The 17,151-nt window shown below is 37.1% G+C and overlaps 2 protein-coding genes across 3 annotated transcripts in view; one reads left to right on the top strand and one right to left on the bottom strand.

Annotated features, from left to right (window-relative positions):
• Positions 1 to 6,389, top strand: part of TARBP1 (tRNA guanosine 2 -O-methyltransferase TARBP1) — a 32,500-nt gene extending 26,111 nt beyond the window's left edge. Inside the window, exons 25-30 of the mRNA XM_083352098.1 lie at positions 574 to 655; positions 1,825 to 1,996; positions 2,221 to 2,412; positions 3,025 to 3,149; positions 3,684 to 3,820; positions 6,065 to 6,389. Coding sequence (XP_083208224.1) covers positions 574 to 655; positions 1,825 to 1,996; positions 2,221 to 2,412; positions 3,025 to 3,149; positions 3,684 to 3,820; positions 6,065 to 6,224 — 868 coding nt within the window. The 3' untranslated portion in view covers positions 6,225 to 6,389. The remainder of the gene's footprint in view (positions 1 to 573; positions 656 to 1,824; positions 1,997 to 2,220; positions 2,413 to 3,024; positions 3,150 to 3,683; positions 3,821 to 6,064) is intronic.
• Positions 6,390 to 7,038: 649 nt separating this feature from the next.
• Positions 7,039 to 12,537, bottom strand: COA6 (cytochrome c oxidase assembly factor 6). Of its 2 annotated transcripts, XM_083352106.1 has the most exons (4): positions 12,302 to 12,433; positions 11,972 to 12,158; positions 10,554 to 10,708; positions 7,039 to 7,402 (listed from the first exon to the last, which is right to left on the bottom strand). In XM_083352106.1, the coding sequence occupies exons 2-4, from the start codon at positions 12,033 to 12,035 to the stop codon at positions 7,307 to 7,309; spliced, it is 315 nt and encodes a 104-aa protein (XP_083208232.1). In that variant the 5' UTR covers positions 12,036 to 12,158; positions 12,302 to 12,433; the 3' UTR covers positions 7,039 to 7,306. The 2 variants fall into 2 exon arrangements, with proteins under 2 accessions (XP_083208232.1, XP_083208233.1); XM_083352107.1 differs by lacking the exons at positions 11,972 to 12,158; positions 12,302 to 12,433 and adding an exon at positions 12,456 to 12,537.
• Positions 12,538 to 17,151: the final 4,614 nt, after the last annotated feature.

Raw genomic sequence — 17,151 nt, 5'->3', positions numbered from 1 at the left:
GAAGCCAGATTCACTTAACAACCATGTTACTAACTGAACAATTGCAACTGTGGCGATAAAGATCATAACTCTGGCAATAAAGGTCATAAAATGGGGCAAAACTCACTTAATAACTGTCTTGCTTAAGCAGTGGAAATTTTGGACACAGTTATCACAAATTGAGGACTACCTGTATCCATAATGGAACGGATATCACAACAGAGAATTGAGCCATAGGGACCCCAATGTGATGATTGATTGTCGTGCATTTGTACCAGAAGTATTTTTACAGCCCTATTCTTTGCTGTATGTACTGGGGACAAACTACATACTGTTCTCTAAATTTTTAAATACTGTAAACCTTTACATACTGTCAATTACATTTTATATCATTGTGGGATTGTAAATAACAACCACAAGTTATTCCACATAATTGATAGTATAAGAAATTTTGCAGAGCTAAACTGCAATCCCACACTCACTTATTTTTGAATAAGTCCATTGAATTCAGTAGTCAGTGACAGGAATGGTCTACGTAGAATGCTTCCTGTTACATCACATCTTAATGCTTTTTTTAAAAAAAATAATCTGCAGGAATGCTAAGAAGAATTGGCAGCGCATCCAGAAACACTTTTTCTTTGAACATTTTCATCCACTTAAGGATTACTGTCTTGAGGTAAGGACAAAATTCAGAATTTTAAAATATTTTTTTTCTGCCTGTCTTTGCATCTGCTTTATCAAGAGGTGGTGTTGTAAAAGTTTTGAATTTATTTCAGGCAGATACAGCTTTAAATAACCCTCATAAAGCACAGGAGATTTGGTAGGATTCCTTGATGCTGTAATGTATTCATTATTTATTGAACACATTTTAATCTAATTCATTAAAATAATATTTTAATTTAATCTAATTTACGGTTTTTCAATTTTGGCAACTTTAAAATGTGTGGATTTCAAATCCAATCACACTGGTTGGGGTATTCTTGAACTCCATATGTTAAACTTGCCAAGTTAGAAAAACACTAAATTGATCTCACAATGTTGCTGTGAGCAAAAATTCTGTTTAAGCCTTTTAAAACTTTCTAGAAGAAAGGATAGGACACAGATAGGATTTAAAAAAATCTAAAAGTAAACAAGTACATTATATGGTATAAAAAAATCTGCAGCAATTATTAATAGAAAAGTAAATATTTACATTATCATATATGCCACATTTTTACTGAATAAGCCACTCTGTGCTGCTTCAAATCAAGCTGATTTGTTATTTTTATAAAAACATCAAAAATTTGTTCCATCTGTGTGCTTATTTTTCAGAATAAGCAAAAGCCACCTAAGCTATCACTATTTAGATATAAGAAATGAGTTCATTTGTATCCATTCTCAAACTAAATGAATATTGTATTAGAAATGTTATAGCTGAAGTCTTGCTTTCCAGATCATGGAAATCCTGAAAGATTCTATCTTGACTTTAGAGCATTAATCAGATATTTTATGTTTTCCAAGTCAACTTCTGCAGCCATAAGAGCTAGAAATTCAATTTAAACAAGGAAAGTTCAATACTGTACTCGTGTGAAATTTATATTATACTGTGTTTGCAATAATGTGAGCTGTGGGAAGTGAAAAGTAATTATTTATTTTAAAATGTTCACCTTAAGGTTAAATATGCCTACCTGCCCTAAAACCAATTGGAAATTGAGCATATTTAATCATCAGTTTAACAGAAGCTGATCTTTCCATAGATATAGAATATACAGCTATTTGGAAGTAAGGCAAGCATCATTGGTTGGCTTTTGCTGAAAATACATTACATTGAAATGGAAGTTGATTCTTCAAAATAATATTTTTTAGACAATATTTTACACGCTACCACGCCTTTCAGAAACTCCTGAAGAGGAATGGATCTCCCTCTCTAAATTTACAGCATTCAGAGATATTCCACTGAGTTCAACATTTCCATCTTGCCATTCTCAAACTACACTTCTTGACCTTAAACCAAATGACTGGACTCAGCAAGATATCGGTAATGATAATAGTGATCATCAGAAGCTAAACAGCATTAGGAAATAATTTGTGCTGGTCGAATAGTTATACATATTTTATAAAGACTCTAAAATAATTTGTCTGTGATATTTAAGAGCATAATTACTGCGCGCACAGACTATATTTGTCCTAAGTACTTAAGTTCTAGAACGCTGAGATTCTTACAAGGCATAATTTCATAGCTAATTACGTAATTTCTCTCAGGACTGAATTTAGCTGAGCCCAATAATGAAAGGCGATGGATGAACGTTCAAAAAAAAATTATCCCTTGCAAAGTCAGTGCTCCTGGTTTGGATCCGGAGCTTATATTCCAAGATCGTGCCACTAAACTTGGAAAATCAAACAGGAAATTGATTGTAGTTGCTTCACTCATTGATAAACCCACCAATTTAGGAGGTAAGCTCTTACTCATTTTAAACCATTTACAAATTTTACTTTTATTTTATGTTGTATGTCTTATATTTACAAATTAACAAACCTACTTTAGCCTAGAAAATAATTTGAGGGTTTAAAAAGAGCAAATAAGATCTTATATTTCAATTCTCAAATTGTTACAGAAAAGAGAAATGTCTTTTGTTTTCTTAATTGCGTTAATACCTATGTTACAGTATTTCAAAGAATAGTTGTTCCATGCAATGTGCATCTTTTGATTTTAAAGTTAGATTTAAAGGTTATTATCTTTATTTTATTTTATTTATTTATTGTGACTTCAAATCAGTTGACTCCTGGGAACTGCCTGGACAAATTTTGCAAATCTTTTGGCAAGATTTGATATTGCCACCTTCTTCGTAGGACTGAGAAAAAGTGACTGGCCCAGGCTCACCCAGACTAAGCAGGACTTGAACTCGTGGCCTCCCAGTTTCTAGCCTGGTGTTTTAAGCACCACACCACACTGATTCTCACCACATACTTATAGCATCAGTTTGAATCTCCATCCATGCTACCTATATGTACCATTCAATTGAGAAAATCAATTTCATATTGAAAGAGCTCTACTTTTGTTTGTAGGCTTGTGTCGTACGTGTGAAATTTTCGGTGTTTCTGCTTTAACTGTTAGCAACCTCCATTATATAAATGACAAGCAGTTCCAGCATCTCAGCGTGTCTGCTGAACAATGGCTTTCTGTTATTGAAGTGAGTAAAAGAAACCTTCCTGGTCTGTCACAGACATGCAAGTCTCCTGGTTTTCAGGTAGTTGCATTCAAGTTGGACACTATAAAATGATCTGCATTAATTTTATGGCATTACATATTAGCTGCAAAATTTAAAGGGATAGTCCAACTTCAGTATTATTATCTCTCTTGATTTCAGTGGGAGAATTACAATCGTGGATTTTTCATATATAGTCAATTCTAGCAGACGAGAGGAGGAAAGAGTGATCTTACTTTGGGGCTTGTGTGGGCAGCTCTTCTGAATCAGATACCAAATTAACATCTTTAGCTTACTGGTGAAATGCTGTGAACGGCACCAAGCTAAGGACTTCTTTGCCATTCTTGAACTAGGGCAGCATTTTGATCAGTCCAATCAAAATGAAAAGGTTTCTGTCTACATAGTATTAGCCAGGATAGATCTATTCGGTCAGAACGTGCTATATTTTGCTCAGTGTACTAATGAAAATTACACACTTCCATACTCTTAATACTAATCTCATTTTTCAAAAATTTACAGGTAAAGCCATTTCAGCTGATTGAATATTTGGAACAGAAGAAAACTGAAGGCTATTCCATAATAGGGGTGGAGCAAACAGCTAAAAGTTGCAATTTAATGAAATATTGCTTTCCAGAGAAATCCCTGTTGTTGTTGGGGTAATGAAAAATCTAATTGTAATAAATTTTTCAAATGTATTTTTGGTAGACAATACTGAAAACCATTCAGAAAAAAAACATTTTTCCCTATGTACTGAAGAGCTTTCCCTTAGACAGCTACGTTACATGTTATCTGTTAGGCAGCCACATACTGGCAGTAGATACCATGTTTTCCCGAAAATAAAACCAACCCCCCAAATAAGGCCCAACTTGATTTTTGGGGATGGGCCTAATATAAGCTGTACCCCCAAAATGAGCCCTAGTTTTGGGGCAAGGCGCACACTTAAAAATCAAGCTAGGGCAGGGGTGGAGCTTATCATTGCAGCCATGATTGACACTTGCCTCGCCCAGCCGGCGATTCAATCCGTAGCTTGGTTCTCGGCTGCAGAGGCCTTCCAGAAAGGCCTCTGATGGTGAAATGCAGGCCTGAGTTCCATTCTCAGCTGCAGAATGAAGCTGCTCCTTTGGCCACAGAAGAAGTGGGTTGGCTGGGCGGGGCTATCAGTGCTGCTACTGCGAGGTGAGTGGAAAAAAACCCCTCCTGAAAATAAGACCTGGTGCCTCTTTTGGAGGCAAAAAAAAAAAGACCAGGTCTTATTTTCAGGAAAACAAGGTAGGTTGAAAAACTGAACAACAACAACAAAAAATCCTATCCCTTCAGTATGAATAAAATGCCTACAAATAAAACTAGGCCACTTTTTCACCACTTTTCAGTGGTGAAAAAAGTAAGGTTCTACATTTAGGCAAGAAAAACCAAACATACAGGTATAGTATAGGTGGCTTCTTGCTCAACAGTAGTAACTGTGAGACAGATCTTGGAGTCCTAGTGGACAATCACTTAAATATGAGCCAGCAGTGTGCTGCAGCTGCCAAAAAAGCCAACACGGTGCTAGGCTTCATTAACAGAGGGATAGAATCAAGATCACGTGAAGTACTAATACCACTTTACAATGCCTTGGTAAGGCCACACTTGGAATACTGCATCCAGTTTTGGTCACCACGATGTAAAAAAGATGTTGAGACTCTAGAAAGAGTACAGAAAAACCCCCCAGCAAAGATGATTAGGGGACTGGAGGCTAAAACATATAAGGAACGGTTGCTGGAATTGGGTATGTCTAGTTTAATGAAGAGAAGGACGAGAGGTGACATGATAGCAGTGTTCCAGTATCTCAGGGGTTGCCACAGAGAAGAGGGAGTCAAGCTATTCTCCAAAGCACCTGAAGGCAGGACAAGAAGCAACGGATGGAAACTAAGCAAAGAGAGAAGTAACCTGGAACTAAGGAGGAATTTCCTCACAGAGAGAACAATTAACCAGTGGAGCAACCTGCCTCCAAAAGCAGTAATGCTCCAAGACTGGACAGCCATTTGTCTGTAATGGTATAGGATTTCCTGCCTGAACAGGGGTTAGACTAGATGACCTGCAAGGTCCCTTCAAACTACTACTACTTTTTCTTATTCTTATTCTTATTCTTATATTATTAAAAAGGTAAAAAAAGGTAAACGTTCCCCCGCACATGCGTGCTAGTCGTTTCCGACTCTAGGGGCCGGTGCTCATCTCTGTTTCAAAGCCGAAGAGCCAGCGCTTGTCCGAGGGTGTGTCTGTGTTCATGTGGCCGGCATGACTAGATGCCAAAGGCGCACGGAACGGTGTTACCTTCCCACCGTAGTGTTCCCTATTTTTCTACTTGCATCTTTACGTGCTTTTGAACTGCTAGGTTGGCAGAAGCTGGGACTGTTGTTATTATTTTGTTGTTTATTAATTTTTTATTATTATTATATTTGGTGAATGCTTGATTGTAACTAGCACAAATTCTTAAAAAGAAGTTTTGAGAGTCCAAATCACATTATTCTCAGTGACAGTTCACAAATCGCTACAATATTTGCAATCCATATTAAAGTGCATAAGACTGCCTGCTTTATTGTTAGTATTTACTGATTTTTATCTCTTTAACATAAAAACATCTATAGTAGAAACTGCAGATTTCAGATTTTGACCGCGGTCTGGACCTCTAGTAAAAAGTCCACTAGTATTTTGGAGTAGGAGGGGGAAAATGGAAATATATAAATCTGGTTATTGATCTTTCTAGCTCAATATTATCAGCAATTCTTTGGTATTCAAGGCAGATATTTTAGAAATACTGGCATTTGAACTTGATTTTTTTCTGCATGTGAAACCTGTGTTCTGCCATTGAGCAGTCTTCCATTTCTGCTAATGTAATCCATTTTTTTCTTTTTTTAAATCAGAAATGAACATGAGGGAATCCCAGCAAATGTAATTCAGCACTTGGACACTTGCGTAGAAATTCCACAGCAAGGAGTTATTCGTTCACTTAATGTCCACGTAAGTGGTGCTCTGCTTATTTGGGAATATACAAGACAGCAGATGATCAAGGAAAAAGAATAAAGATAAAATGTTTAATCTTCATTGAAGCCAATAATTTGATGGTGCTATAAATTCCCTGAAATGATTATAGTTGCCATTTAATTGTTAGATTTTATATGCCTTCATTTTTATAAAAAAGCTGTTAATTTTTTTAATCATGACAGTATTAAAATTGTTTTTAATGCAGTTTTTGGTGCTAGTGATTCTGATTACATTGCTGTAAACACTACCTCTTGATAGTTCTGAAAGTGGTGGCACATAATTATGCATTTGCAGCACAATGGCTGCTTTTGCTTTGTGTAATTTCTGCAACTACAGAGCTGTCAAAAAATTAATAGAGCAAGCTCTGTGTTGTTGCTGGTCCATATAACTAAATTTATTCCATTAACATTTTTCATTATGGAAAAAATCTATGTGGCAACTAACGAATCAAAAATGGACATCATCAAGAATACATTGCACACAGCAATATAGCAACTTGCCATTTGACAATTCTAGTGTCTTTGCAGTTGGTGATGACCAGTTTTCTGGCACAGGTTTTGGGGATATTTTTTTAAACATATACTCAAGTATTTATTGATGTTTTCCTAATAAAGTTGATCAGTTTCACTTTCTAAAAATTGAATATATGTCTACAAATTAAATTTTAATTCAACATATCAAACAAAGTGATGTCCCATATACTTGAATCTACCAAAATGAAATATTTAAGGGTATTACTGATAATTATATTCTTCAAGATGTAATAAAGGACCACTGAAGTATAGTAGACATTCTGTTACATTGGGGGAAACATCTGGAAGAGGGTATTTGCAATGAAAACATGATACAAGTATTTGAATTTATACAGTTCATTTATTTTGATTTTATTGATGGTGTAGTCTTTTAGTGGTGAAAGGTAAGCATATTTTCCTAAGTGCCTCTTCTGTCCAATAAGCACTTCAAATAATGGGAGCTGGAGCTTTCAGGCCAGTATGAGATTTATAAACAAAAACAGGTCTTAAAATTTATGGGACATCGTTGGTGCCAGCATTTATGTTCTGCAATTATGCTGTTTTTCTGCAACTTCCCTTGTGTCCAGTATTGTAAAAGTTCTCTAGTTGCTATGACTTCTCTGTTTTCTCTGAAGGCAGAAATTGTCCTGATTCCATTTGTGCTTTATATTGTAAATAATCTCTTCTTTTGTTAAAGTATTTGACCTGTTTTAAATAAGATCACTTGGTTAGCAATTCAACCAGTTCAGTAAACGTCTAAAGTAATGAAAGTAGAAAAAACACTACACCCATCATGATATTTTAGATTTAATTTAATGCCACTATTATTGATCTGTCTTCAAAACCTAATGTTCAGTAAATTGTATCCACATCAGATTTTTTAAAAAATAATAATACTTCTTTCCCTTGTTACATATAAAGGACTGGGGGGGGGAAACAAAGCCACCTGACTGTGTATGTACATACATACTGAAGTAGCTAGAACACAGGTCAGCAACCCGCGGCTCCAGAGCTGCATGCGGCTCTTTCAGCCGTCTCCTGCGGCTCCCAGTCCTCTGCCACGTGCAGTCCAAAAAAAAAAAAAGTGGGACTAAAAAAGTTCAACCAATTCAAATATGCAGGGTAAGTGCATATCTCACCTTGGCTCCACTCTTCAGTCAAACCCTGTTCTGCGCATGCACGCATGTACACGCACGCACACACATTTTTTGCGGCTCCGTTTTTCCTTTTGTGAGGGATCTGGTTCCGAGTGGCTCTTTCACTGTTTCAGGTTGCTGACCCCTGAGCTAGAAGAAGCTTATGAAGTGAACAGCTCTGTAACCCAGGAAAAGACATTGCTGCTTCAATGTTTCTTTGAATGTTTCAAAGAAAGGTACTTCCTATGGTGCTCCTAGTGTTGTAAAGCAAGGTTTACACAATTCTTGTAACTATAGAAAGTAGTTAGCTTAAGCAATGATTTATTCATTGGCTACAAATTACAGGTGGTTGTATTCCAGATTTCAGGTAGATGGTTTTGAAATAAGATTTTGAATTAATTATAAGCCTTCCCATGGGAAAATGCTTTTAATTCTTTTTTTTAAAAAAGCATGATAGGATGGGAAATTGAAGTCTGCACACTAGGTAAAACTAAAAGGAACTAAAGATTACACACAAAGGAGAAGAACACTTAAATTTGATTTACAAATGCAGGATGAAGCAAAATATTTTAATATTGGCCATACTGAAGGACATTTTTGAATAAAACCCCAAAAGTTACTTTTAGGAGCGTCTGTATCTAAACACAATGTTCAAAAGATGTTAAGGAAGAAGAAAAAATTTCACCTGTCAAGACACAGGCTAATCTGAAAGTGGAGTTAAAAATAATGGTATTGAAAAAGATGCCACACTGAACATACAAAAGAAATTAGCTGATGTCTTAATAATGAAAGGCTGTACAAATAACAAACCAAGAGACTGTTCTGGATAATTTTCATGTATTGGTACAAAAAAGGCTTGTTAATAACCTTGGAACAATTTTGTGAGAAGCAGCCAGTGAAGTGCTAGGTTATTAATTTAAGGGACTAAAGATCAAGCTTGTTAAAAGAAAAAGGAAGGAATAAAAACATGGCTTATTTGACTTAGGTTAAAGAAAGATAGGTTATTTCTGATATTCCTTAATGGATTTTTTTTTGGTGACGTGAAATGACAAAGGCTTTTAAGGATTTGTTTATACATAAGAGATGGGATATGGGAAGAAATCTTTACTATATTATTATTTCATTTTCTATTTTTATTTTCTGCATTACTCTATTTTTAATTTTCACTGCAATTGTAATTTTGAATAATTATTGAAAAACTATATACTTTACTAATGCATAAAAAGCCATCCACCAGGAGCAAAATAAAGAATGTTCCCAAAATCCTATTTAAACATATGCCAACAAACATGATTAAGAGAACCCTTCACTGTATCCGGACTGTGAATATGTGAAACCTCAACTTCAGGATGTCTACACTGCAAATTCTCTTTTTGAGACACTAGGAAAATCTTTTGTTTATGTCCATTACAGAGATGGAAATAGGAGGCAACACTAGTCATATTTTCTGGGCAACACTCAAGCCCAGGAAAAGGATGCAACATCTATAAGAAGCTGCTGATAGGTATAGGGCCATTTCAGATGCAAATTGTGCACATCTCTACTCTTCTAGCATTGTGTTGGTAATGTGATTTTCACTGTGTGCATTACGACAACTACGACTTATATCAGGGGTCTTCAAACTTGGCCCTTTTATGACTTGTGGACTTCAACTCCCAGAATTCCTCAGCCAGGCACGCTGGCTGAGGAATTCTGGACGTTGAAGTCCACAAGTCATAAAAGGGCCAAGTTTGAAGACCCCTGACTTATATAGACAAGAAGAATACATTCTGCCCGCACTTCATCCAATTCAATGTTTATATTCATGTGATAGATTAATCTCCCAATAGATTGAATGGAAAGTAAACGTGAGAAAAGATGTTATATAAGCTTATTACTGATAGAAAAGAAAGCATGGAAAAGGATGTTTAGTGGAATGAAGAACTGAAATATACATATAAAAATGCTGCAAAAGTGAGGACAGAACAAGATATATATACTGAGAAAAAGATAGTTGCAAATAATGTAACCAAAAAGGCTTTGTTTTGAATGATCAAGAATAAACAATGCAAAGAGAAATTGGAGCTATTTGGGGAGTGGATGAAAAGGGCTAAGAAAAAGGAACTTCTAAAAGAGTAAATGGAAAGAATAAAAGTAATGAAGTGATTTCAAATTAAACTAAAGTGAGTGAATGTTAAAATGGGTACTTTTGGAGATTTGTATGTAAATAGCATGTTTAAGAGCAAAACGAATGTATATAAGAATTCAAGAAAAATGGGTGAAAAGATTAATGCTATGAGAATGCTGAAAAAATGGTAAGGCTGGGGAGGGGGAAGTATTGTAGCTGGGGAAATGTTAAAATACATGTTTCCTTATGGAGTTGCTGCACAACACCTGCCTAACAATCAGCACTGCCATTCTATTTCTCTTGCACAAAGGCCAAGAGGTCAAGAATGATTGCAAATGCTCATTTATTAATGTGCCTGGAAAGGTTTCTAACAGAATTCTGGAAAGAATTCAGATAGAGGTGTACAGATGTGGGAGTAAGGATGATTTGCAAGGACAGAAAAGAATGGAGACAGTGAATAGTGGTGGTGTAATTTCAGTTTACTTTGACTTTTTCTGTATCTCTTGATTTCTTTTGTTCCCTATTTCTTATTTCTTTCTTATCTTTTGGATATCCCAAAAGGAATATTGTATTAGGTATGTATGTATAAAAATGAATAAAAATAATTACTTACCCACTGCTGTGGGCATAAATTTTCAAAAGAGCACCTCAAGTTGTCACATTTTGATGTATCTTTCATATTTTCATCTAAGCATTTCCAATAAATATCTCGGGCATCCCAGCAGGCTTTTCTTTCTTTCATGGATGGGGCCGACATTTCTGAAACTCCTAAAAAAGGAATAAAGATGAAATAATTCTTGAAGTTTTTTTTATAATTCTCTGACTTAACATCCTACAAAAACCTTGGAAGACAGTCTTCTTCAGTTCTTCTAGGTGTGGTTATTTCAAATATACACCTGAATTTTGTAAAGGTCTACTGGAAGTCAAGGTGTTCTTGTAGTTTACTTACATCTGAATACCCAAAGGTTTTCAGCCAAAGGTGGAAAAAAGTTTATTATAAAGCTAACCTGATATTAATCACATTTTTATCCCATCTTTTCTTCAAGGAGCAAAAGAGCCTAGCCTTGGTCCATTGTATTTTCTTAACTGTTAAGCACCAGGGAAATCAGGAGATCCAGGCACTTCAAATGGGTATTAAAATTTATTGCAAGCTTAAGCACTCTACAGGAATCTGAACTACTAACTGTCAAAGTAATTTGGCAGTAGGTATGGAATTCAAGGTGGGCTGGACATAGATCTCTTGTGGGCACAAAAGGACTGATGACATGTTTGACCCCTCCTGGTTCAGCCTGGTCATCTACAACACTGCAGTAGTAATTGGTCAGTTTTGAACCTGAGCCTCCTGAGTTTTAATCCCATAATTTTAACCATCATACCACTTTGGTTCTGATTAATTACTAAACATCAAAATCTATAGGTTAATATAAGACTAAAAACAACAGTGACCTTAAAGAAATGATGCATGAATAAGCATATGACATTAGGTCATTTCATACATGGGTAAAAAAAGGACAATACGGCAAATGTACACATTACACCTCATCTTTCCTAATCTGTCTTTTGTAATTCACTGGATCGCTATCACTACACTCCAAATATACATGAAAATAATGAGAATCTTTCATAAGTTTCAATCCTTAAGGCCACCATGTAATTATGACAGTCGTATTGACAGGAACAAAGATGTGTTTCTCCATTTAGAGATTAAACTATGAAAAAGTAAATACATAACAAAAAAGTTGAGGGTGTCACTCATATACTTGTTTAGGAACTGAATTCATTTGGACTTCTGAAGAGATCAATGGGGCAGCATTTAAATTTTATTTGATAAAGAAGGTACGTGTTCACAGATGAATAGGAAAAGTTAATCTAATACCATTATAAGCCTTTCGTTTAAATGGGGCTATTAACAGAATTTTAAAAAAATGATTCAAGTCCATTTGAAAACAGTATGTCTTTTGCACATGCATTTCAACAGAAAAGGGCCCAAAACATCTATGGAGTGCATCTGGGCACTGTGGTCTAAAGTACCTAGATTACCATCTTGTACACCTCTAGCACAGCAATAAAGGAATATTGCCACTTCAAATTCCATCAATCCATCCGAGATATGGGTCACGTGAGGCCTTAAATCATTTTTGATATTTCACACTGTCTCTAGGCGAGTTTCACATTTAACCACAGAGGTTGGGTTCGAGTCTCAAAACTATTCCATTGCCTTATCCCAGGGGTCGGCAACCTCGGCTCTTTTATGACTCGTGGACTTCAACTCCCAGAATTCCTGAGCCAGCATAGCTGGCTCAGGAATTCTGGGAGTTGAAGTCCACGAGTCATAAAAGAGCCGAGGTTGCCGACCCCTGCCTTATCCAGTTCGAGTTAGATCATTGCGACTAGTTTAAAAGACGCTTTGTAGTTATTATTTCTGGAGCCAAACTTGCGTGCAGTGCTTCAATGAACCGATAATAACAGCAGTTAATCACTACGCACACGCACATGCACACACACACACACAAACCCCTCGATTTCGGCAGTCTTCTGTACTCGAAGAGCTGCTTTTCTTGGCTCTCTGCTTCTGTTTTCCTGGGAACGCGATCTATCTGCAACGAAGAGAGGAAGGGGGAAGGACGTCCAGTGAAAGATCTCGAAGCGCCAGCTACTTACCACCTGTGGCTGCACCGGGACGTGGAGCCGGTTACAAACAGCTCCTATCAGCGAAAGCAGCCAAATAGTGGGAATATGCTTTTTTTCCTCCTCTCCTCCACGAAGCCAAAGCTGGCCGTGGGGTGGGAAAAAAAAGGTGCACAGGACTCGAGAGAGAACGACCCGGAGGTTGCCCCAAAAGTAAAGCCTCCTCGAAGTCTTCTCGACTTCGCACTCAAAAAAGAACAAGCGCCAATGCCATTTACGTGCACGTACAAAAGGGTGCTGCAGTCCGCTCGCCTTTTCAACGATCTCCTTCGTAGATCTTCTAGATCACGGGTTTTCAAACTTGGCCCTTTTATGACTTGTAGACTTCAACTCCCAGAGTTCCTCAGCCAGCGTGCCTAGCTGAGGAATTCTGGGAGTTGAAGTCCACAAGTCATAAAACGGCCAAGTTTGAAGACCCCTGTGAATCTAGATACTTACCTGGCGCACTTTCGGAGCAGCTGCATTCCCCCGGATGTTCGTCGCTGACAACCGGAAGTAGATATGTTAGTCGTTCAACCGACATACAAGGAGCCCAAGGAGGAAGAGGAAGGAGCGTGCGGGGTTACATGGTACGCATGCGCATTTTGCCACACCAACCCTCTTTTGTGCAGCGGGGAGGGCAGAAAGTAATATCAAGAGAAGGAAGATGCTGGGAAGTTAGAAATGTTATTTGGTTTGTCAGGGACATTGGAGAACCTGGGAGTGCTTTTTAAATTTTGCTTCTTAAAATTTTGTTGTTGTTAGTTGCGAAGTCGTGTCCGACCCATCGCGACCCTATGGACAGTGTTCCTCCATGCCTTCCTGTCCTCTACCATCTTCTGGAGTCCATTTAAGCTCACGCCTACTGCTTCAGTGACTCCATCCAGCCACCTCATTCTCTGTCGCCCCATTCTTCTATTGCCCTCGATCTTTCCCAGCATTAGGCTCTTCTCCAGTGAGTCCTTCCTTCTCATTAGGTGGCCAAAGTATTTGAGTTTTAGCTTCAGGATCTGGCCTTCTAAAGAGCAGTCAGGGTTGATCTCCTCTAGGACTGACCAGTTTGATCGCCTTGCAGTTCAAGGGACTTGCAGGAGTCTTCTCCAGCACCATATTTCAAAGGCCTCAATTCTTTGGTGCTCAGCCTTTCTTATGGTCCAGCTTTCACTGCCATACATTGCAACTGGGAAGACCATAGCCTTGACTATACGCACTTTTGTTGACAGGGTGATGTCTCTGCTTTTTAGTGTGCTGTCTAGATTTGCCATGGCTTTCCTCCCGAGGAGCAAGCGTCTTTTAATTTCTTGGCTACAGTCCCCATCTGCAGTGATCTTGGAGCCCAGGAAAATAAAAATCTGTCACTACCTCCATTTCTTCCCCATCTATTTGCCAGGAATTGAGATGGCCGGATGCCATGATCTTGGTTTTCTTAATGTTTAGTTTCAACTTAATGTTTAGTTTCATCTTAAAATATGAAGCCTTATTTTTTTTACAAGCTTATTAAAATTTATGTCGTCGCCCAACGTGATTTTGGGCAACGTGATATAAACCAAAAAACAAACATACAGAAGCGAAATAAACAATACCAGCTAAAGATGTAAACAAGAAAAATGTACCTGAGTAGAGATGAATCTATCTGCCTGAAGATATGTTGTCGGTTATTTTGATGACATTATTATTACTACTTTCATTGTGTTGATTGTACTATTGTTGATCTGCCTAATCGTTTTGATACAATTTTCCTTTATTGTATGAGACATGTAGTTATACTGCAAACAGCTTAGTCTTCAAAGCCCTGATTTTTATGCTGAGTTATATGAATTACGATGAGGTGTCATGTGTTGAGCTAAAACATTGAGACCTTTTTTATTCAGCTGACCATATTATTACATTTATACCTTTCCTCTAAACCTTAAGAATCCAGTGTTCAGCATAACAAATCAAATTCCCCATTTTATCTTCATTTAGAACCCAGACATATCTCTGGGTATAGACTGTATGAAAGCAGTATATCACTGGTCCCAAGTCATCCAGTAAACCTCATTGGTAGGTGAGAATTTGAATCGCAGATTCATTGCTTCCACTCTTAGCATTTTGGTCTTTTTTTAAGTACTTCATCTCCCCAGCTTCTAAATCACCTGGACTGAAAAAGTGATTACTGGGTGTAGTGTGAGAAGAAACTGTCCTTCATGTGGGTTTTTTTTGTAAATATTGTTGAATATTTCTGATAATATGGCTCATTTGTGCACATAATAATCCAAAGACATTACTGAATGTTATAGTTCTTCAGCACTCTGGAAACTCTATTGCAGTCTTTTGCAAGTTTCAGCTTTTGTGATCTCAAAGATACTTAGTATTGTATTTTCTCTTTTTGCAAATGGATTGTAGCTAAACAATTGGGTGTAAGCTTTGCATTTAGAGGACCTGTGTTCATTCTGGCATTATCAGCTAAAAGGATTGTGTAGTAATGGATGATGGGAAAGATGTTTGTTTGAGACCATGTATATGGAAAGGAGGGAGATCTGAGGAACATCTGCTCCAGTCAGTAATGTAGCGACTAGCTCTTTTTTATTCAAGATAAAGAAAGTTGGCTGATCTAGAACTAGTATATGAAAATTAGAACTAATATATGAAAATTACAAAAGCTTATTTTGGCTAAAACAGGAGAAATGCCTTTACAAAGAGATCTGTTCTACTGGAAGAAACTGCATTGGACAAGAGCCAATTGTAGATTTTGTTTTATTGAAAATATTTAAGGTACTACCATTTATTAAGCATGCTATTTGTACTCTGCATTGAGAATCCTGTAATAATGGCTTGGACTAGGTCATGGCTTTTCAACCAGTGGTACGGGTACCACCTGTGTTACATTGGCACCTGGCAGGTGGTACGCGACCATCCTAGAAAAGTGGTAGCTGGGGAGGGGAATGAGCTGAACTGGTGGCAGCACCGGCCAAGCCTGAGCAAGAGATGGCTGGAGCTGCAGGGCTGTCAGGGCTCAGTGGAAGCGCCAGAATCAGTGCCAGGCTCCAGCTGGAGCTCGGCGCTGATCCTGGTGCTTCTGCTGAGCCCAGAAGAAGCGTCGATCAGCTGGAATGTTGCAGCATCTCCAGGGTCTTGTGATTTACATTCAGATGCTTGGCAACTGATTCATATTTATGATGGCCACAGTGTCCCAGGACCATGTAAAGTGACCAAAACCTGCTGCAACCACCCATCAGATGGGAATAAAAAACAACCCCCCACCCCACCCCCGCTGCCAATCCTTGACAGAAATGCTCACAACAATGAAAACCTCGGACAGGAGGAAGAGTGCCGCCAGGCGGGCAGGCAGGTGTCTTGCTTGGCTGTGGGTTGGGAGGCACTTTTTCAGTGGCATTGTAACTTCGAACAGTCACTAAGTGTACTGTTGTAAGTCGAGGACTACCTGTACTTCATCACTTTTTTCCTTTTTTTTGTCATCAAGTTTTTGACATCTTGCTAGGCGACTGGTGGTACTCAGATGTTGCCATATCCTAAAAGTGGTACAATGCGTGAAAAGGTTAAAAAGCCCTGGACTAGATGATCTAAGAAATACTTACAGTACCATTATTTGCTATCATTTTACCATAGATGAAGTCAGATCTGTAGATAGGTCATAAAAATATGACCTCATATCTTTAATCATTCTTGTTCCTGGAATATTTGGTTGTACAAAACCTTTTAATGATACTACCACCATTCTGTTCTATTACAATGAGGAAAACCTTTTAAAATATTTATAAATTTAACAAATAGATAAATGTCTAATTTTCTCCCAATAGAATCAATGGGATGTTAAATATTTAATTTTGGCTCAATTGTGCTTGGTATATAAAATCCTTAATATATCCCTGATTCTAAAACCCTAAAATTAAGGACTAAAAATGAAAAAAAAGTTGTAGTGATTTATATGTTGTTATATAAACTACTTGTGAGATTGGTAAAGAATGAATTTCATCAATTCTCCAGAGCAAGTAAAATCTGTACTTGAATTATCCAAATTATATTTCTCTAAAAGTTGATCTTTTAATAGTTATTAATGACTTTCATATACAATAATTATATTTTTACTTTAAAATCACATATCACTTTATTTACTCTCACATTTCTCAATCAGGAACCTTGAATGAAACGTACTCTACATTTTTTTTCTCCTCATCAAATGTGATATTCAAGATTCAGTATGTAAATTGATCTGCATATAGTTACATTCTCCAGGATTTTTCATTTAAAGGAAAAGTTTAATTCCCAATAATTTGCATTTATTTTTTGTCCTTACAGGTGCTGATAAAGGAAACAAATTTTAAGCGTACAGGGATTCCTCATATTCTGATCCAAGCAGGAATAATAAAGTATTTGATGCCTATTAATGGGAAAGTAACAATAAGAAAATTTCAAGCATAGAAACGTTTGAGGTAGATGACACTAAGCTGCAATAGCATCAAATTGCTTTGAGATTTTTGTCAAAATCACTAGACATAGACGTGCTAATCTCCAGTTCTAACACAACTTTTTTTAAAAAAAAC

This window comes from Vipera ursinii (genome assembly GCF_947247035.1).
Source record: "Vipera ursinii genome assembly, chromosome: 1".
Lineage (NCBI taxonomy): Eukaryota > Metazoa > Chordata > Lepidosauria > Squamata > Viperidae > Vipera > Vipera ursinii.
This window is presented reverse-complemented; position numbering and strand designations above follow the sequence as displayed.